This window comes from Anser cygnoides, chromosome 19 (assembly GCF_040182565.1).
Source record: "Anser cygnoides isolate HZ-2024a breed goose chromosome 19, Taihu_goose_T2T_genome, whole genome shotgun sequence".
Lineage (NCBI taxonomy): Eukaryota > Metazoa > Chordata > Aves > Anseriformes > Anatidae > Anser > Anser cygnoides.
This window is the reverse complement of record NC_089891.1, coordinates 12,661,341-12,680,337: the sequence shown is the minus strand read 5'-3', so window position 1 is coordinate 12,680,337 and position 18,997 is coordinate 12,661,341. Positions and strand designations below refer to the sequence as shown.

The 18,997-nt window shown below is 60.8% G+C and overlaps 1 protein-coding gene across 7 annotated transcripts in view; it reads right to left on the bottom strand.

Moving 5' to 3' along the window:
* The window catches only part of DNAH17 (dynein axonemal heavy chain 17), a 37,514-nt gene extending 18,605 nt beyond the window's left edge, over positions 1-18,909 (bottom strand). For 2 of the 7 annotated variants that reach the window (XM_048050251.2, XM_066980198.1), the window contains exons 1-45: positions 18,544-18,909; positions 17,825-18,209; positions 17,016-17,209; positions 16,468-16,660; positions 16,297-16,396; positions 16,123-16,208; positions 15,819-15,944; positions 15,453-15,608; positions 15,296-15,382; positions 14,826-14,993; positions 14,471-14,587; positions 13,518-13,786; positions 13,206-13,401; positions 12,886-13,032; positions 12,548-12,656; positions 12,168-12,271; positions 11,945-12,085; positions 11,428-11,571; positions 10,999-11,181; positions 10,680-10,922; positions 10,413-10,582; positions 10,031-10,253; positions 9,842-9,958; positions 9,631-9,717; positions 9,272-9,424; positions 8,724-8,972; positions 8,385-8,507; positions 7,796-8,143; positions 7,625-7,716; positions 7,312-7,438; positions 6,925-7,077; positions 5,905-6,030; positions 5,418-5,525; positions 5,174-5,305; positions 4,489-4,649; positions 4,249-4,405; positions 3,757-3,861; positions 3,306-3,463; positions 2,478-2,616; positions 1,815-2,042; positions 1,462-1,599; positions 1,169-1,301; positions 764-891; positions 508-656; positions 112-394 (exon numbers count right to left, since the gene is read on the bottom strand). In XM_048050251.2, the coding sequence (XP_047906208.2) occupies positions 112-394; positions 508-656; positions 764-891; positions 1,169-1,301; positions 1,462-1,599; positions 1,815-2,042; positions 2,478-2,616; positions 3,306-3,463; positions 3,757-3,861; positions 4,249-4,405; positions 4,489-4,649; positions 5,174-5,305; positions 5,418-5,525; positions 5,905-6,030; positions 6,925-7,077; positions 7,312-7,438; positions 7,625-7,716; positions 7,796-8,143; positions 8,385-8,507; positions 8,724-8,972; positions 9,272-9,424; positions 9,631-9,717; positions 9,842-9,958; positions 10,031-10,253; positions 10,413-10,582; positions 10,680-10,922; positions 10,999-11,181; positions 11,428-11,571; positions 11,945-12,085; positions 12,168-12,271; positions 12,548-12,656; positions 12,886-13,032; positions 13,206-13,401; positions 13,518-13,786; positions 14,471-14,587; positions 14,826-14,993; positions 15,296-15,382; positions 15,453-15,608; positions 15,819-15,944; positions 16,123-16,208; positions 16,297-16,396; positions 16,468-16,660; positions 17,016-17,209; positions 17,825-18,169 (7,095 nt within the window). In that variant the 5' untranslated portion in view covers positions 18,170-18,209; positions 18,544-18,909. Of the gene's footprint in view, positions 1-111; positions 395-507; positions 657-763; positions 892-1,168; positions 1,302-1,461; positions 1,600-1,814; positions 2,043-2,477; positions 2,617-3,305; positions 3,464-3,756; positions 3,862-4,248; positions 4,406-4,488; positions 4,650-5,173; positions 5,306-5,417; positions 5,526-5,904; positions 6,031-6,924; positions 7,078-7,311; positions 7,439-7,624; positions 7,717-7,795; positions 8,144-8,384; positions 8,508-8,723; positions 8,973-9,271; positions 9,425-9,630; positions 9,718-9,841; positions 9,959-10,030; positions 10,254-10,412; positions 10,583-10,679; positions 10,923-10,998; positions 11,182-11,427; positions 11,572-11,944; positions 12,086-12,167; positions 12,272-12,547; positions 12,657-12,885; positions 13,033-13,205; positions 13,402-13,517; positions 13,787-14,470; positions 14,588-14,825; positions 14,994-15,295; positions 15,383-15,452; positions 15,609-15,818; positions 15,945-16,122; positions 16,209-16,296; positions 16,397-16,467; positions 16,661-17,015; positions 17,210-17,824; positions 18,210-18,505; positions 18,524-18,543 lie in introns of those variants that run through there. The other 5 variants (XM_066980197.1, XM_048050252.2, XM_048050253.2 and 2 more) reach the window with 5 other exon arrangements.
* Positions 18,910-18,997: the final 88 nt, after the last annotated feature.

The window sequence follows — 18,997 nt, the reverse complement described above, 5'->3', positions numbered from 1 at the left end:
ACAGAGAAAGGCTCTGAAGCTGGCCATCGCGGCTTCTTCCTTCCCGCAGGGACGTGGCCGCAGGAGGAAGCGGGCGCGAGGCTCTTGCCGGTAGGCGCAGCGGGGCCGTACCTGGTCCTGGAACATGGTCCCGCCGAAGGCCCAGGTGCAGGCAAAAACGAAGTAGAGCTCGTACAGCTCACGGGGCGAGTCGGGCGGGGTGTTCTGTGGCGTCAGGAGGCACTCCAGCAGGTACAGGATCATCTGTACCACCGTGATCTCAGGGATGGGGGTGATCTTCTTGAACCCAAACTTGAGCTTTTCGAGACACACGGGCAGGTACTTGTCGAACAGGATCATCAGATTGGCCTTCTCGGACTGCACGGTCCTCTTCTCGATCCAGCTGGTCACAACGCTGTGGAAGGGATGGGCAGGGCTGCAGGCGAGCACAGGAGCTGGTGCCCACCCGTCCCATCCCTGTCCTTGCCCCCATCCCCACCCCATCCCTGTCCCCATCCCCGTGCTCACGGGTTCCAGCCCAGGTCCGCAGGGTTGATGTAGAGGATTCCCGCCCGGGACACCGTGGCCGGCGTGGCGGTCCGCAGGTGGCTGATCTCGAAGAGCAGCCGCATGGTGGGGTTGAGGGGGATGCGCTCATTGCTGGCCAAGGTGAGAACCTGAGGGAAGTGGCCCATCATGGGCTGGGGGGGCTCCAGTTTTGGGGAGCAGGCGTGAATGCAAGCTGACTTCACAAGCAAAGCTCCCCAGGTGTGATGGCACCAACCTTATTGTCATCCATGACCGTGTTCAGGGACTCGATCCACATGGGGTCAATATCTCCATCGAGGATGATCCACTTGGGCCCCTTATGCGTGATGTTGGCCAGGTCACGCATCGTTGAAGAAAACAGGCCTGCCCAAAAAGAGACGCGTGGGTTGTTGCAGCGTGCTTGCTGGGGGGGACGCCAGACCGGTGCCTCCCCTGCGCACACCCGCCCGCCCTCCTCTCCCCATCACTCCAGCAAAGAGCCCCAAGGAGAGGCCTTCCCGCTGCTGTCACGGCTCGCAGACAGGTGTTCTCAGAGATGCATCTTAGAGGGCGTTTGCTTGTGCACCGCCGCTCGCTTGCTGGCCGTACGTGCCAGGTGCCACCCTTCATGTGTCCACCTGTGCCAGCCTTGGTGTCTCACCGTCCTTCCACTCTCGTGTAGCTGGATGAATTATCCCAAAGAGCTCATCGCAGGTCACAGCTTTTGGGTCGAGGTCCACAGCGACTGGCTTCTGCTTCATGTTCTGGTAAGTCTTGTTGAGCGACCTCAGCACCTGCGGGAGAGGGGACTTGTGCAGTGGCGACGGCTGGTCCTGTAAGGGCGCCCGCAGCCTTTGACCGCCTTCTCCTCGCTGCTGTCTGCTGCAGCATGCCCAGGTCCGGGCAGCCCCAGGCGAGGCTGCTGCAGACCTCGGGGACGCAGATGGCCGCTACCTGGGACTTGCCGCAGCCGGCGTTGCCAATGACGAAGACGGAGTGCCTCACTTGCAGCAGCTCCTCCAGCTGCACCACCTTCAGCACGAAGCTCTCCTCCGCCTGCAGCTTCAGCTCCAGCACGGACTGCTTAATGATCTGGGAAGGGAGGGCAGGCGCTGACCACGCAGAGCTGGCTCAGCCCCAGCAGGACTGCAGGGAGCTGCCAGCGCCCCGGCGGTGCTGTGTGGCCGGTGCCAGGGCCAGGCTCACGCCCCAGCCCCGCGCACGCCTCCACCTCTCCCACCCTCACGGCCGCGTGCCGGGGGAAGCCCAGGACCCCTGGCACATCACGGCTGTGCCTGCGCCCGCACCTTCTCGAAGTTCAGATCCCTCTTCCTGGGGACGTCCAGAGCAGGGAACAGGTCTCCAATCAGCCCCATGAACACGGGCAGGTCATCCGTTACGATCTTGGGGATGTTGAAGTCTCGTAAAGCTCTCATCAGAACCTGGTCCTCAGCGCGGCTGGGGTCCCCCCTCTTCAAGGAGCCCGCTACCACCAGCACGGACTTGATAGCCCGCAGGCCCCAGTCGTAGTGGTCCTGCCGGGCGGGTGGCAAAATGTTAGGATTTCATTTTCATTTCGCCCCACACCCAGGTCATCTACATGGTTCCCGGCAGGCTGTCCTGAAGTGAGCTTGTTTACAAGACCAGCCCCAGTCAGCCAAGGAATGTCGTACAGTCTGTCATACATCCTTGCTTGTAAATCACTTCTGCTGAGATGCATAACATCTGGATGCTCGTGCCTTAACTGGCTATACTCTATTCTATTTTTGAACTTCTTGATTTCTTCCATAAGGCAGAAATATGCCATATGACACACTAGCGTGGAGTGGAATTCATCCAGCCGTAGACATGAACTTCACAGAGCACAAGCCAGCACATCACTGCCAGCTGAGAAATTTTTAAACTGTCTCTCAGGGTTGAAATTCAGATTAACTCCTTCACTTAAAGAACCATGGATATTGTTAAATTACCTGTTTAGACAGCAGCTCTTTGCAGAGTGTGTACAAAGTAATGAACTTTCTTGCTAGAAGCTTGGCATCAATAAAACCTTCTGCAACTAGCATGATTTCGCAGATAAGCTCAAAGTCTGGGACAACCATGGCACAGGGTCTGGGGAGAGCAGCGGTGGGTTAGCAGAGCTATGCACACAGCCACAAGCCCACCCACTGTCCCGCAGCCAGCAAAAATCTGCACCCCAGTTTTCGATTTAAATCATTCACTGCTGCTGTTAGTGTTAGAGAATTAGGCAGTAAATTAGGCTGGGTGGGGTCTCTGGGGGTCACTGGTCCAGGCTCCTGCTGCAAGCAGGGCTCACGTCAAAGCTGCATCAGGTCACCCTGGGCCTTCTCTGGTTGAGGTCTGAGTTCCTCCAAGGACAGAGGTCCCACAGCACCCCTGGGCCACCCCTTCCTCTGCTTGACCACCCCCATGGGGAACTTTTTTCATTATTCTCAGATGAATTTTTCTCTTGCTGCAGCTTGTTCCAGATGTCTCTTGTCCTTCCACAGAGCACCTCCAAGAGCCTGGCTCTGTCCTCTCTGCAAGTCCCTGCTACTTAGCTGACGGAATGAGCAAAGAATCTGCCCCGAGCCTCCTCCCCTGCATGCTGAGCAGCCAAGCTCCGCAGCCTCTGACCGCCCCCAGCCACGGGGTGCCAAGGCCTCTTACACCAGGGCACAGGACACACAAGTGTCCTCATTTGCCTTAGTAAAGGCTTTGTCCATATTATCGATGTGCTACAACAGAGGTAAACTCTGTGAAGGTTGCTGGTTAATGGTGACTCATCTGCCTGCAGGTACCTGAACAGAGCTTTTAAGTTTTCAGGCAGTTCTGTCCGTCCTGCGTAGCCAGGGTTCATCGTGATGAACAGTCCGACCGACGGGACCAGCGCTATTGTCTCTCCAAGAAAACTGAATGTTTTCTTTTTGGCACGAATCGCATCTTGAACGCATTTCACCTGGGAAGGCGAGCAGATGTGTTAGTGCAGACAGCCCCGCGGGTCGCTGCTGCCAGTGCTCGCTGGGGCTGGCTGCTCGTAAGCGTGCCCAGAGACCCCGCGTTGCCACGCTCCCCGCCGTGAGCCCCCCGCCGCGACACAGTTCAGACAGTGGCTGCAAAGGGTCCCTCTGAAAGTCGGGTGTAACTTTAGGCAAGTTCAGTACACCAGCTGGGAATTCAGACTAGAAAGTCTGATGGACTCATCCCATACTGGAAGGCACTGCGGTATGGCTTTGTATGGAGGGCGCCTACCTGCACAGCAATCACCGACAAAACCTCCACCGCGATGCGATTGAATTCATCGAAACAGCCCCAGGCTCCGGTCTGAGCAAGCCCTTTGTAGATATTGCCACAGGACTGGGGATCAAAGCAAAGGAAGGAGGATTCAGAGACACAGAGCCTTCACAAGAAGGCTGCAGTCTGGGGATTTGTTACAAAACTCAAATGCTGGGAGCCGCTCGGCTCTTGTGCCTCGTGCTGCTCCCTCGGGAAATGGCACGCAGCGTCGCAGCCACCCCCAGCTCCCCCGGGATGGCTCCGGCAGCAGCTGCCTGGACCTACATCCCTCGCTGGCAGCTGAGCCAGGGGAGAGGAGACCAAGGGCCCAGCCTGGCTTCAGGCATCGGTGCAGGGCGCTGCAGCTGGAGGCAGGGCGCATGCTGCAGGGGTGCCTCCCGAAAGGTCTCCCCTCGTCCTGGAGGACGGCTCTCGCCTGGCGCCACCGCCAGCTCCCCGTGGCCCTACCTTGTAGTCCATCTGCTCGGAGCAGTTGAAGACGTAGACCATCATGCCCACCGCCCGGCCCAGGTCCTTGGTGGTCTCCGTTTTCCCGGTGCCCGCGGGGCCGGCGGGGGCCCCCCCCATGAAGAGGTGCAGGGACTGCGTCAGGGTGATGTAGCACCTGGGGTGAGGCCAGGCGGGCTCAGCGCTGCCGGTGCCCCCTGCGGAGCTGAGCCCACGGGGGCGCGGGGAGCTGAGCCCTACCGGTCGGTCAGCGGGGTGATGACCAGCCGCGGGGTGTTCCCCAGGTACTCGTAGGAGTACTGCAGCTGCGCGTCGCAGATGTTGGCGTAGCAGTGCCTCTTGCCCTCGTCCCAGCGGTGCCGCAGCTGGGACTGCCAGGTGAACGCCTGGGCGCTCTCCACCTGAGGGGGCGGCCGCCACCTCCTGATGGGGAGCGTGCGCCCACAGCCCACCCGCCCCGGGGACCCTGGCTCTCTGCACCCCCCAGTGCCACAGGAACCAGGAGAGCTGCTCCTTGGCCTGCCTTTAGCGCTCCTTCCCCTGAGGCAGAGTCTCGGCCTGGGTCCCAGCACAGAACCACAGCAGTTTTAGGTAAGCAAGGCCCGCAGTAACTCCACCGCGGCTCAGGGTCACTGCCTGAGCCTGTGCCACCAGGGGGTCCCCGGCAGCAGCCGCGTGGCCAGGACCCTGCCGCCCCCCAGAGCTTCGCGCTCCCGGCACGGCTGAGACCCAGCCCGGTGTGAGCCCTGCTGTGCTGCCGCCCCCTGCTCCTGGGTACCCCAAACTCTGCACCTTTTTACCTTCTTCGTGCTTTCTCACAGTTTGGATACTTTGAAAGTATCAGAAAATAAAAGAATAACAAGAAAAACTTCGCTCAGAAGTGCCAAGAAACAAAGCAGTGAAAACACCATCTTGTAACTTCTACCTTCGTGAGGACCATTTTGGCCACCACGTCTCTGGCGTGCACGTCTATGGTACAGATTGTCATGATCTTCATTCTGTCTCCCGCAGTTAAGTTTCCAATGAGTAGTGAAATCAGTGCGTTCAGCTGAGCGACCTGAGGGAGGAAAGAAACAGAAAAATGGCATTGTACTTTCGTACCTGTCTGTGACACCTCAGCCTGCTGAGAGCAGGGAGGGGCTGCAGGACAAGGTCCCAGGGATGCAAACCTGCTTTTTGTTATAATCCTTAATTGCGTTTTCATAGCCTTCCTCCAGCCTTGAAAAGGCAATGCCAACTTCCGTGGTCCACCAGATCTGGGTGCATGTCAGAGCAACCTGCAACAAATCACAGCGACAAAATGTGGCAATAAAGGGAAACAAGTCACCCCACTACGGCTTGGGACAGGCCTTGTCCTCGCTGCGCTGTGCTCCTCCTCTCAGACTTGGGCAGGTAACCAGATTTTTGTGTAAATTACTGGCTGTTCCCACTCTCGGCCAGAATTTTAAAGGAGCCAGGCTGCAGCAGCTCAGCACTGATGTGCAACATCTGGCTTCCCATGCCCTGCAATCTGCTGCCTGCACAGAAGCAGATTGCTGCTGTCCCGCTTCAGGACCTGCACCGCGGGAAGCAGCAGCCCCGGTTCCTGCATCACGCCCACCCTTCTGGCGCCCCCCCTGCCCCTCAGCTCGGCCCCGGCCCCGCGCAGCTCCCCACCTGCGCCGGGTAGTCGAACACCCACTGCTCCCGCGGCTTCTCCTCGTAGGTCACCACGGCCTCGGGGATCAGGTGTCGCAGCGTGGAGCGCATGCTGGCCAGCACGCGGTTCAGCCACACCTCAACCTGGCACGAGCAGCAAACTCTGAGCGAGCCTTCGGCAGCCCGTTTCTGTCCCGGCTGCGTGCAGCTCCCACTGCCAGCTGCTATTGCGGAGCTGCCCACCCGGCCGCGGCTCCTCGCGGCAGCTGGCACACACACAAGTCACCTCTTCATCCAGGCGGGGACAGGAGCCGCCACCCTGTGCCCTGGCTGACCAGAGAAGGGGCTCGGGGACATCACAGACAGGGAGCAGCGCAGAGCGGGACCGTCCCCCATGGCCCTGGGGACCGCACACCGGGGAACCCCCCCGGCAGTCCTGCTGCCCATGGCACAGGGGAGCCCACCTAGGGCCTAAGTTGCACCAAGGTTCACAGTGGACATGCGCGTTCCCCCTGCCCCAAGCCCCTGTCCCAAGGTCCCGCATGCCACGTCACTCATTGATGAACGCCTGATGCACGCAAACGCTTCCCCTACAAACCCTGGGTACGTGCACTGCTACAGCCTTGCTGGGAGCGGGCTGTGCAGGGCGTGCGGCTGGTGGCACTCTGATGCTCTGCTTGGCAAACCTCTTGCTTTGTAAAAAGCTGCACGAAGGACCTCAGCACGTGGCCCCACCGGACACTTCAAATTGCAGTTTAAGGAGTAACAGGGAGTGGGGCTGGGAGTGAACACAGCAACCAGCACAATGGGACTGCCTGAGGGCTGCAAGGCCAGTTGTTTTCATATTCTCTTACATTGCTGCAGCTCCGTCCTATACCTGTAATGCGGATCCTATTTTTTTTTATTTTTATGAAAACCTTTATGAAAGCATTTTAAAACTGCTGCCAGTCTGCTACTGCACAAGCAGAAAGCTTGTCTCAGTCCTGAGTCTGCACAGCTCTACCCCCCAGGCAGAGACTTGCAGGAGACCTCACTGACCTGGCCAGATAAGTCGCACTCTTGCTCCAGAGGCACGTACTCCTCTTCCTTGCTGAACATCCCCAGGGCAGCCTTCAGGGGCTTTTTGTCAGGACTCATCTTGAACTTCAGTTTAGCAAGACTGTCAAACAGCTTCGGCAGGTGACGGGACACCTGAAAACAGAGGCGCGACAGCAGAGTCATGAAAAAGGATTCGGCTGTATCTGAACCAGTGCAGAGAGCTATTTCACAGCTTTGGTTAACTCCTGTACTGATCAGGGTCTGCGTCCCTGAGAAGCAGCATACCAGGGACGCTGTTTTGTCTGTTAGAATATTTTAAAACTGCTATAAGAAGGCAGCACGTCAGAGATGCCGGACTTGCCTCCAGGCTTTGCATTCAACCCATACCTCAACGGGCTCGTTTCCGTTAGACAAAATATCAAGCAGGTCTGCAGAGGAAACGAAGTAGAATCTAGGGAAGGCCAGCCGTTTTGTCTCGAGGTATTCAGCCAAAGCCTTCTCACAGATGGCCAGTCTAACAGGAAACCAGGAAGAGAAAAAAACACAGTTAAAAAAACGTACTGTTTTTTAATCTCTGCGAAGTTATTGTTATGCTGAAGTAGACGTCACTGACTGCTGGAGAAATTAAACGCCTCTTTGGCCTTAGGCTAGGCAGTGGAGGCTTCTCCACGATGCTTCATCAGGATGACTCAAACCCCACCTTTTCTGCAGTGCTTCTAGCTTGCTGTAGAGACCAGGTTTGTTGGTAGCTTCAATCACATTGGGAGTTTTTACTGCATCGGCCATTAATTCCTGAGAGATGAAAAAGGATTCAGCTGTATCTGAACCAGCGACAAGCTCGTGGGGGCGCAGGAAGGGCTGGGTTTCTTACTTTGAAATCCTTATCGATAGAATCAAACTGTTTGGAGTCCTCTGGCAGTTGACTGCGGATGTCTTCAGAGCCAATGAAGATGCTCTCCAGGTGACACCACGTCCTCTGCACCTCAAACCAGATGCTGATAACGGAGTCGGTGGTAGACAGCTTCTGCTGCCAGCCCGACACCTCCTGAAGGAAGAAGGCTAGGTACTTGGAGGTCATCAGGTTCTGCAGCTGCACTTGGTTGTCCTCCAGCGTCTCGATAAGCACCTCGTCTGACCTGAGAAGCATGACGCCGGTCCTGGCGTGGGGCTCATGTTCGAACTGCATCGTCGCCCAGGTAGTGTTCAGGGTGCTCAGCACCTTTAGAGGAAGCGTGAGAATGAGCCGAGCTCCGCACACCAAGGGCAAACCCTGGCAGGGGCCCTGCAGGAAGGCAGGGCAGCCACACGAAAGCCCCTTCCAGAGCACAAGGTGCTGGGGCCGTGCTGCGTGTGGGCTCCAGCCCTGGGCAGCAGGAGCACAAGTGCCCACAGCTGCAGAGCCGTGTTTGAGCACGGGGCTCTCAGCAAACTGGGAACGAACCGAGCCGTGATTGCCGTACCTTCTCCATCCCTGACTCTTTCACAGCTTTGTCCACGATGCCACGAACCTCATCCTCGAACTTGTGCAGGTTCAGCTGCAGCAGATCCGCGAGGGTTGTGTCCTCAGACATGGTGAAGTTCACCTGCAGCAGAACTGGCACCGTTGGGCACAGACACCCCCCCACAGGCTCCCCAGAGCAGCTCCTTAACACAAATGTTTAAAGAGCCTGCGCAAACATCTGTGCACAGTCCCCCCTAATGCAGCCTGCATGCTTCCCCCAGGGGGTGCAGAGCTGGGGACCCTCCCAGCCCCGCGGGTCGGGGCGTGATGGGAGCAGGGACAGAGGGGCTGGGCACACCTTGGTCGCCTGCATCAGCTCATGCCAGTGCCGGTCCCTGATGGCCGGGTTCTGCAGCTCGTTCACTGCGCGCAGGGACGTAATCATGTTCTTCATGCTGCTGTCCAGCCCTGTGAACGCATCCCAGCTTCTCATCTCCTTATCCAAGCTCCGAATGTCTTTAGAGAATTTCTTGCAGTCAACATCCATCTGCTCAACATTGATATCCTTCCACCTGGTGGTCTTCCAGTCATCAATGCTCGTGTTAACCTGAAGTTGGAAACACCCCGTTACAGGACACGCGCTCAGCAGAAGCATCCCTGCCCGGGACGAAGAGCCGCGCCGCCAGTGCCCGCACGCCCCCTGCACCAGCAGACCTGCACTGACGCTGGAAAACCGCCCTGCGTCCACCCCACCCCTCCCGGCAGCGAGTGCTCCCCAGAGTGCGAGGCCGCCGGCGGCTGCAGGGCAGCTCAGCCCTGCGACGGGGCCAGCCCGGCACGCACACGGAGCTTGCTTTGCACGTCCCCGTGCCCCTGCTCCTCCGGCTCGCGGACGGCAGCACGTACCAGGTTGATCATGTCCCAGAGCTGCTTCAGCAAACGCACTTCCCTGTGGCATGCTTTGAGCTGTTTGTACTCTGGCACTGCCACTTCAAACAGCCCGGCTGACTTGGACAGGGCAGCCACCTCACTCTCCATGGCGGCGATGCTTTTCTGTTGCTGGTGGAGAGGAAGAAAAGGGCTCAGCCGGAGGCCGTGTGTCCTGCCCTGGGGACGTGTGTCCTTCCCCGGGGCAGCACCATCCTCCGGAACTCACTGTGGTGCGGCGGGGCCAGAACCTGCCTGCAGGGCTGAGCAGCGTGGCACGGGCAGGCATCGCCCTCCGTGGGGCCCAGCCCCTGCCCCGACACCCTCGCTTTCCCTACCTTGTTCAGGGATTTGTAGGGGTCCGTGTCAGTGTACAAAAAGGGGGCTTTTTCCCGGAACTTCTCCCTGAAGGCCTGCTGCTGGACCTGCGGGGAACACAGCGTCTTGGGGGAGCTGGGACCACGGGGCTGGTGGCCCAGGGAGAGCACAGGGGTGTTCCCAAGCAGCTGCAGGCTCGTCCCCATCCCTTTCCCAGACCCACGCGGGCACCTCGAACTGCTGGCATTTCCTGCGGATGATGTTGACCTCGTTTGTTTGCAGGGGCGCCACGTTCTGCTTCACGCGGAAGGAGAGCTTCTTGGTGTTGTCCCAGTGCTCGGGGAGTTCCTGCAGCGAGCGCCGTGTCACAGCCTGGCCCTGGAGAGCCCCTGCCCAGCCCTGACGCCTCGAGCAACTCACTTGGAGCTGCAGGTGAATCTCCTCGGGCATCTCCTCTCCATAGGTGCTGAGCAGCGCAATCGTCTCCTTCAGGGGCTCGAACATGCCGTCGGTGGTGGCCTGCCTGTCTTTTACCCTCATCAAGTGCCCCATCACCTCCACCAGCCCATCGTAGTCTCCCTCTTCCACAGGCTTACTCAAGCCAGCAGTGGCTTCTTTGATGAAGCCCTCGAGCTCCTGCAGGCTGGGCAGAAGGCAGGGGAGCTCAGCGGGGCTCGGGGCAGCCCCATGCGCGCCTGGGGCTCGCTTTGCAGCACGCATCCCTGGGAGCTCCGTCCCTGCGGGGCCAGCCCTGCCCCTGGCCGCAGTGCCCTTGGGTGCTCAGGAGTGCCCCGTCCCCTACCTGGTTGTGACGAGGTTGGTGAGGTACTGCTTGAGCACCAGGCCCCGTCTCCTGATGGCGCTCAGCAGCGCCTGCTTGAAGGGGCGGCAGTCACTCTGCAGCCACCCCCCGAACACACAGGTGTTGGCGAACCCCGACACCTCCTCACACAGCGCCTCGCACAAGTCAATCTGGGGATGAGAGATGGTTGCAGCCCACGGCTGGCGGTCCCCGGGCACCCGGCACCTCCATGGGCACTGCGTGTCCCCTGGGGTACTCCCCCGGTACCTCCTGCTTGAAGAGCTGCAGGGGCGGGGGCCCGTGGGGAGGGGGCTCCTCTGGCTCCCCAGGGCTGGGGACACGGCGAGAGGTGAGGAAGCGCTGCAGGAACTCCTCGGGGTCCTCCAGCCACAGCTGGGCGTGCTCCTCAAAGCTGGCACTGTACTCCTTGCCTTCCTTCATGGCGCTGACCACCAGCGACACCACCTCCTCCCGCATCCTGCTGAGCTCCCCCTGCTCCTCCAGCTCGGTCTGCAGGGACGGGCAGAGCTCCTGGGGACCGGCCGGGGGCGACCGCAGCATCCTCGCTCACCTGCCAGGGACCCACCTTGTAGCTCAGTTTCCCCTCCAGCAGGCGGGGCATGCACTCTGTGGACCCGTAGATGTCGCTGAGAAGGGTTTCCACCAGCTCCAGGAAGCTGTTGTCATCCAGCATCTCCAGGGACGGACGGTACCCCACTCTGCTGTCACACAGATCCATGTGCACCTCGAACAACGGGGCCACATTGTCCTGGAAGAGGTCAGCACCCTGCGTGGCCGCTGTCCCCATTCCCATCCCACCCCTGGCCCCACGGTTCCCCCCGTGGCAGGGACGAAGTGGGGTCACGGGCACCGCCGGTGTCTGCTGCCCAGGGAGCCCTGGGGTGGGCGCGTTTACCGCCGAACAGAACACCCACAGAAAGGAAAGGCGCGCAGGGGCGCATCCCGAGCACACGCAGAGCACGCACGTGGAGCCGCAGGGCAAACCTGGACGTACATCAGGGACCATGTTGGTGAGCAGCAGCTCTAGGGATTTGTGAATTAGTCTGTAGAATCCATCCAATACTATTCCGTTTATATATTCTATGTAGTCCTGCCATATCTGCGATGATGTATCGGCCTTAAACAGATCTGCATTCTCCTGCAAGCCAAGGAAAACCAACCTAATGTTTGTCGATAAATTCCCAGCAAATGTACCAGTTCCCCACACTCTGGAAGCGAGCCCTCTCTTAGGGCCGCTGACAGCTTTGTCCTGTGTGGCTGCTGTTCAGGTCCTTCTCCTTCTCTTGGCTGTACAACACCAGACGCTGTGGCCGAAGGCCTTACCGCGAGGAGGCAGCGAATTCCTGCATGCAGTATCTCACGGTCTCTCCCAGGAGTTTTAACTCAGCAGAGACCAGAAGGTTGCACCCAGATTTGAGCCCAACTCTCAGTTACAAAACGTGGGAAGACGCCGGCGTCAGGGTACGCAGCACTCTGTAAAACCCTTCTGCTCGAAGCAGGATGTGCCTCACCTTCACCACAGCCTGGATCCTGTCGCCTGCTGCCCGAATGGCAGCGTAGCGCTTGCTCACATTGTTTGCCCTCCCGTCCAGGTCCAGGAGCGCTGTCTCCTTGTTGTCTTTCCTTTCAAACAAGGGAGTGGCTGAGCACTCCTGCAAGGGAAAGAAGACGGGGTGACTTCTCAGAAGCTCACCAGGAAAGGTGTTTGTAAAGCAACCAGCAAAATCATGCTACCTCCATAAGCTGGCTGATATTTTCCACGTTTAACTTTGCTCTCTGGATTCTGCTGTCTAAAGCATACAAGATCTCTCTCAGCTCCTGAATGTATTCCATGACACCTGGGAGGAAAGCGCAGATGGCAGTGTGGGGATGATGCTGACACCGCCCGGTCAGTGAGCCTATGGGGGCATTTTGCCACAGTGGGGACACGCTGCCTGCCCCCCACCTGCCTGTGCCTGGGGGCTGGGAACCTGCATTTCAGGTGCAAAGGTGGTGAAAGGCCCTGCTGGGACCCGGTGGGAGGCAGGGCAGTGCTGTCCCCCTGGGGCGCGTGGCTCCTGTCTGCAGGGACCCCCAGATGCACAGGCAGGATCCCGCCCTGGGGGGCTTTGTACCTTCGTGGTGCCAAAACAGGGTTTGCTCCGCAGTGCCCAGACGGCCGTCGATGTCCTCCAGCTCCCCTGCCACCAGCGGGCTCTCCACCGGCAGCACTGTCAGCTTCACCTGGGGAGCAAAGGCAGCTGCAGGAGGGAGCTGCGGGCAGGGGAGAACCTGCTCTGCCCTTTGGGATGCGCTCCTCAGCTCAGGCTGGGGGTCTCCGGCCACGCTGGGCTCTCGGGACCCATCTTATTGGAGCCCCCTTCGCTGAGAGGCTCTGCCGGGCTCTCAGCAAGGCTCAGGGCATGGGACAGCAGCAAAACCACAGCAGGTTGCTTCCCGCATTGCAACTTGCCTTATTGTACCAGCCAGTGATGAGATCCAGATTATCCACAAACTTTTGGAAAGTCTTATTTTGAGCAAAGAGGCTCTTGGCACCGCCTGGAATATCCTTCTGCTTCTGGAAGTTCAGGTACTTCACCTCCCGCAGGATGGCGGCGAGCTGCAAGACACCATGGTGGAGACAGCGCTCGTTGGGAAAACCCAAAAGGTTTCTCAACAGCCCTGCGAGAAAGCCGGGTGTACATTTGGGCGAGCTAATGCTGGTGTTACTACGGCATGCAGCGGAGGACTGCGAGGGCTCCGTGGGCAGGGGCTGCGCGTGCCAGCACCCACCTTCCTGCTGAAGTTCACGCTGATGAGGGAGCAGGAGGGGTCCCTGAGGATCAGGGGCTGCTCCAGGTTGAACCGGCAGCCCTCGTCCACCCCGCTCATCCACTTCGCGTAGGTCTCCTCCCGGTATCCCTGCAGCAGCGCGACCATTTCCTCGTACTTCCTGGACACCAGCTCGGCTTCGGCACTGCCCATGGCGCTGTTGGGGGCACCGCAAAGCACCGGCTGCCGCAGCAGGCCGCGGGATGGGCACCAGGCCGCATCCTGCCCGGCCCCGCGCACAGCCCGTGGGTGGCGGTGCTGAGCCTCACGCACGGGTGGTTGATGGCGAAGAGCTCCCTGTGCGGCCCCTCCAGCCTCTGCTGCAGCTCCAGGGACCACTGCAGCTGCCCGGCCGCCGGCGGCATGTTGGTGTGCGCGGGGAGGGCTCCGCCACCGGCCCGTGCCAGGGCGGTCTGGGTGTCGTACAGCACCTTCACGGCGTCCAGCTCGGCGCTGAACGCGGCCAGCAGGGACGAGTAGTAGGGGGAAAGCTCGGCCTTTATCAGGGGCCGGTCCAGCAGGGAGGAGAACATGTGCACCAGCTGGAAAGGGAAGAAACGCGCTCGCTTCTGGGCCTGCCGGTGCCGCTGGCGCCGGGGCCTTGCGCCTGGCTGCGGGCAGCCCCCGCGGCGCAGGAGATGGGGTGCGAGGATCTAAACTCCAGGGGGAATTCCGGGGAAATTTGCCAGTTTCAGGGAACTGGCGAATTTCTCGTTTTCTCCCAGAAGCCATTTTGTGCAGTGGGTCTTCCAATGTGGAGGTGAACACAGCATCACTGAGAAACTCCAAAATGTGGATTTTTCATTTTAAATGGAAGAAAACACATCATCCACAGCATTTCCATTGAATAAATTGTTTGGAATTTAACAATTGAACCATTAACCTTTATGAATTAAAAACATTTGGGTTTTATGTCAATTGTTTTTGTTTCTGACAGAAAACTATTTCATGGGCCGGTTTTCAGCAGACGCCAGTGCCCACACCCCCAGGCTGCCTCTCCGTGGGACCCCAGCTTTGTTCCCTGTTTTAACCTGATGCCGTCCCTGAAATGCTGCTCAGAGCAGGAGCTCGTGCTGGGGCACTCAGCCTCTCCCACAGCTTTTGCCCGTCGCTCGTGGGTTTAATCTCTGCCCAATTCACCTATTTGAGCTCATTCTTACGGAGCCGACCCCCCCCGGGCCCGGTGGCGGGTCCCTCCCACTGAGCTGGCAGCGCAGCGCAGGTACCTTCACTGCAGAGGCAAGGCTGTTGCAATCATCAAACCCTTGGCAAAGGATGGTGGCCAGCCGCCTGTCCAGGTCCTGGATCTTGCTCTGGAACTCTGCAAAATCTTTGTCCAATTGCTGTCAAAAAGAGCACAGCGCTCAGGCAGGCGCAGCCTCCAGCCTTCATTCCCCAGCCCCTGCAGAAGGATTTGCTTAACCTGATCGGCCGAGAGAGCCCACGATTGTCCCCAAAGCAAGCACGTGGGTTGCCGTGGTGACAATTTTGCATGCAGGTCTTCCAACATGTTCAGTCAAGAGATTTTATTTTTTTTTTTCATTTAGCAAATGCATACGTTCCACACCAGCATTCACTCACCTCTTCCGCAGGATCTAAGGGATCATACTTGCAGTCAGCAAATCCCTTCACGAGTTCAGAGACCTCTTCGTAGATCTGAAACACTTGGCTCCCAAGGATGTTTCCTCTCACTCCACCCAGCTCTGCTTTCTCCAGCTTCAGGAACTCGATGGATATCTCGTACAGCTCCTGGTGAGCAGAAGCAGTCTCCCCATTTGGCTCAGCTGGGTGCCCAGCCCTGGCTCCCCATTCCCTGGCACTGCCGGTGCCCAAGCTGCGGCACCGGGGCCGGGCTGTGCCACGTGAGCCAACGTTCCCAAGAGCATCCTCCCCGGGACCAGCCCAGCCGGGGGCACTGCCGTGGTGCTGGGTGCCTCTGGCAGAGCAGCGCTGCTGGGCTGCCGCTGCTCCTCGCGCCAGGGCGGTGTTTGCCCCCGCGCTGCTCCCTCTGTCTGCCCTGGTGCCCCCAGCCCCATGCCCTGTGCTGTCACCTCGATGGTCTTCAGCCTGTGCAGGAAGGAGTCCATTCTCCTGAAGACGAGGGAGGGGGGGAACTCCCAGAGCCGGGGCTCCTTCTCCTGGGGGCGGACGGGGCCGTCGGCACAGCGGAGCCGGCACAGGCAGACCCGCACCCACCCCAGCACCTACTGTGGACAAGGTGGGCAGCAGGTCAGAGCAGCAGCTGCTGTAGGACTGGAAGAGCTTCTCGATGGTGGAAACGCTCAGTTTGATCCCTCCCAAGGTCTCGTCAAGTTCTCCTTGCAGCCCCTTCATCACTTCCTCAGGGCTCAGGAAGTTACGGGTCTAGAAAAGACAAAAGCTGCTGTGGGCAGAGGGGAGCCCCTCGTGCCCCTTGGCCTCCCCAGCTCCCTGCAGCCCCCGCCTGCCCCAGGCCCCCCCAGCCCGGCGGGGGTGTTATGGGGGCCTCCCGCTGCCCTGGCCGGGTTTCCCCCCCGACCCACGCCACCTCCCCCGGCGCAGGGGTGGCTCAGTGCCGCACAGCCCCAGCAGTACCATCTCAATGAGGAGGTTGCAGATCTCCTGCAGAATGACGATGACCCGGGAGGGAGTGTTGTAGTGCTCCGAGTGCACCCAGGTGAGGCAGACGGTGTACAGAACCCTGTCGATGTAGGACTGAAGCTGCCGGAGCAGAGTCCCCGTTAGCACGGGCCCACGGTCGCGCCGTTGGAGGCCGTGCGCTGACGACGGGCTGGCAGAACCGGGCTGCGTCCGTGCCCGCACCCGCACACAGCCTCCGGGGCTCTGCCTGCAGTGCGAAGGCAGGGAGGGCCAGGAAATTTCACCACGTGTAGCTCACCTGGACGTACTCCGCTTGCTCCATCTCTTCCAGCAGGATCTGCAGCGGCTGCAGGTAGAGGCTGACGTTCTTGGCTTCCTGCAAGCCTGGCGCAGGTGAGAAACAGCGTGGGCGGCTGGGAAACCTCGCTGGCGAGGCAAGCGGCAGGAGCCTGCGCACCGCCCGGAGCCCTACCCGCGCTGACGTCCCGGAACATGGCCTGCAGCGCTGGCCAGTAGCAGCTGTCGGCCTTCTCCAGGATCTCGGCCAGGGCGCTCACCCGGGGCGAGAGCAGCTGCGGGAGAGGCACCGGGGTGGGCTCAGCTGTGGGGGCGCGGTGCCGGCCGCCCCCGGGCGAGGCGTTACCTGCTCGTTGATGCACTGCAGGTTGCGCGTCCTGGTGCGCCAGAACTCGAACTCTGCCCTGGGCAAGGGGTGCAGCCCCTCCAGCAGCAGCTGCGCCGAGTCCTTGCTCAGGATGTCCCTGATCTGGTGGGACCAGTCGATGACGATGGTCTCGATGGAGTGCAGCACAGAACCGTCCACCGGCCCCGCCAGGCTGGAAGGCAGCCGGGTCACAGAGCAGTGCCACAACCCGCCCCAATCCAGCCGGGGAGCCCCGAACCACCCTGGGGAGCCGCACGTGCCCCTTCACAGCCACCTTCACCGGGCACAAGCTGCTCAGAGGAGCAGCTGCACCCAGAGACCTGGTGTAAAACCCACCAGATTTCTCCCGTTAACCTGAACCGAGGTCAGCCTTCGGTGCAGTTCAGCACAGGCAGCCCAAGGCCAGTGCCGGGACCCGGGAGCAGAGCCGACGCGTGGCCACAGGCTGTGCAGGGAAGGAGCCAGCGTCCCGGCTCCCGCTGCCGCCCGCAGCAGCTCCCAGAGGGACTCGTGCTGGCAGCACCCACCAGTCCAGGACGCTGCTGGAGCCGTCCCGGCTCTCCAGGTGCTCCGGCAGCGGCAGCAGCGGCTTCCCCTGGATCTTCCCACCCATCACGAACATCTCGTTCTTCAGCCTGCGGGCTTGTCGCACTACGTCCTCCACCACCACCCCGGGCCAGCCTGACACATTCTTCTTGCTCAGGAGCAGAGAGGACAAGACCTGGAGGACACGACCAGGGCTGGACACGCCGGCTCTCCGTGCCAGCAGCCGCTTGTGCCATGTCCCTTCGAGTCGCCAGCCCCAGCAGCCTTGGCAGCAGCAGCTGCTGCATTCCCCACGAGCCTGGCTCTGGGACTGGTGCTTCCAGGCTCCGCTCACCCTGTGCGGGGCTTCTCCTTCTCGTGGCTTGGGAGCGCTTGGTGAGGTGCAGCGAGTGCACGTGGGGGGAACGGGCTGGTGCACAACCAAACGGCACCGACGTTTGGGAAGAGGCTCCCAGCGCCCCGGTGGGCAGCCCTCTAAGCAGGACTATTCACAGCAAGTCTGAGAGAAAGCCGCTCTGACATTCCCCAGCGATGGGGCGTGGTGCAGGGGGAATTACGCCGTTTCTACAACCACACAGGGGAAGTGATCCGGCTGTGCCGGGAGAACAGCACTGTGACCGGCACCCGGCGAGGCTCGGGCAGCCCCATGGGTGGCAAGGCCAGGGTGAGCATTGGGGAAAATTTGTCAGTTCGTTTCCTTCAGCTGCTTTTCGAGCCCCCCTCGAGTGCCGGCTACAGCAGCCCCATGGCAAGGGAGCCCGGGCAGCTGCGGCCCGTGGGGACGACCCACCTCCTCCACCACGATGACGAGCTGCTCCACCGGCCAGGGGCTGATGTCTCCCACCAGCAGCGCAGCCCGGCAGTTCTCCCGGGTGATGTTCTCCTTCTTCCTCTTCACGAAGTAGATGCCCTTGCCCTTGAGGGCGGGCAGGAAGCAGGTGGACGGCTGGAGCTGCCCGGCGGGGTTCAGCGACAGCAGCAGCTCCAGCACGTCCGGCTGCCTGAAGAACTCGTCGAGCACGGCGTTGGCCTCCTCGCTGCCCTCAAACTTGCTCCACTTGTCCGGCCGGAGCCGCAGCAGCAGCGTGGCGAAGCTCTCCAGGAAGCCGAGCCGCTCATCCGGGGCTGCCGACATCCCGCGGGCACCGGGCTCGGCTGCGGAGCCCCAGCGCCTGCTGGGGGGGGCGGGCAGAGCCCGGCTTAGTGGGGGCTGCACGGAGCCCCGCTCCCCTGCCTGCCCTCAGCCATCTCTTGCTGCACGCTGCAGCCCTGCAGGGGGCTGCCAGACCCGTCCTTGCCCAGCCCCACCGCCCCCCAGCTCTGTTGACCCCCAGCCTTCCCCATCCCTGCCTGGGCCCATCACCCCCGGCTCCGTAGCCCTCCCAGCCTGCCCCATCCCTGCCCCATAGCCCCCAGCCTGCCCCATAGCCCCCAGCCTGCCCCATTCCTGCCCAGCCCTATTGCTCCCCACCCTGTTGCACCCCCAGCCCCTCAGAGGCCTCCAACCACCTTCTGCAGCCCAACCAGCAGCAGCACCAGCCCCAACTGGCACCAGCACCAGCCCCAACTGGCACCAGCACCGGCCCCAACCGACACCGGCTGCAGCCCAACTGCCTCAGAACCCTGGGGCTCCCCCCAGCACCCTGCGAGAGCTCCCCAGCACCCCATCAAATGAGAGGCCAAGGCCTCGGATGGGAACATGCAGAGGCTCAGACCAGCACCGTGCTGCCCACAGCGCCTCCTCCAACCCACACACACCCTTCCACAGCCCCCAGACCCCCGCCTGCCCCCTGCCCTCCACCAAGCCCCCTCCTTGCCTGGCCGGGGCTGCCAGCACCCCCTTGCTGCCAGGCTCTCCCCAGAAGCCACACGACGTCGCCACGGGGCTGGGCACCAAAATTTTGGGGTTGGGAGAAGCGCGAGCCTGGTGGCAAAGGTGGGGCAAGGGCTGGGGGCAGCGGGG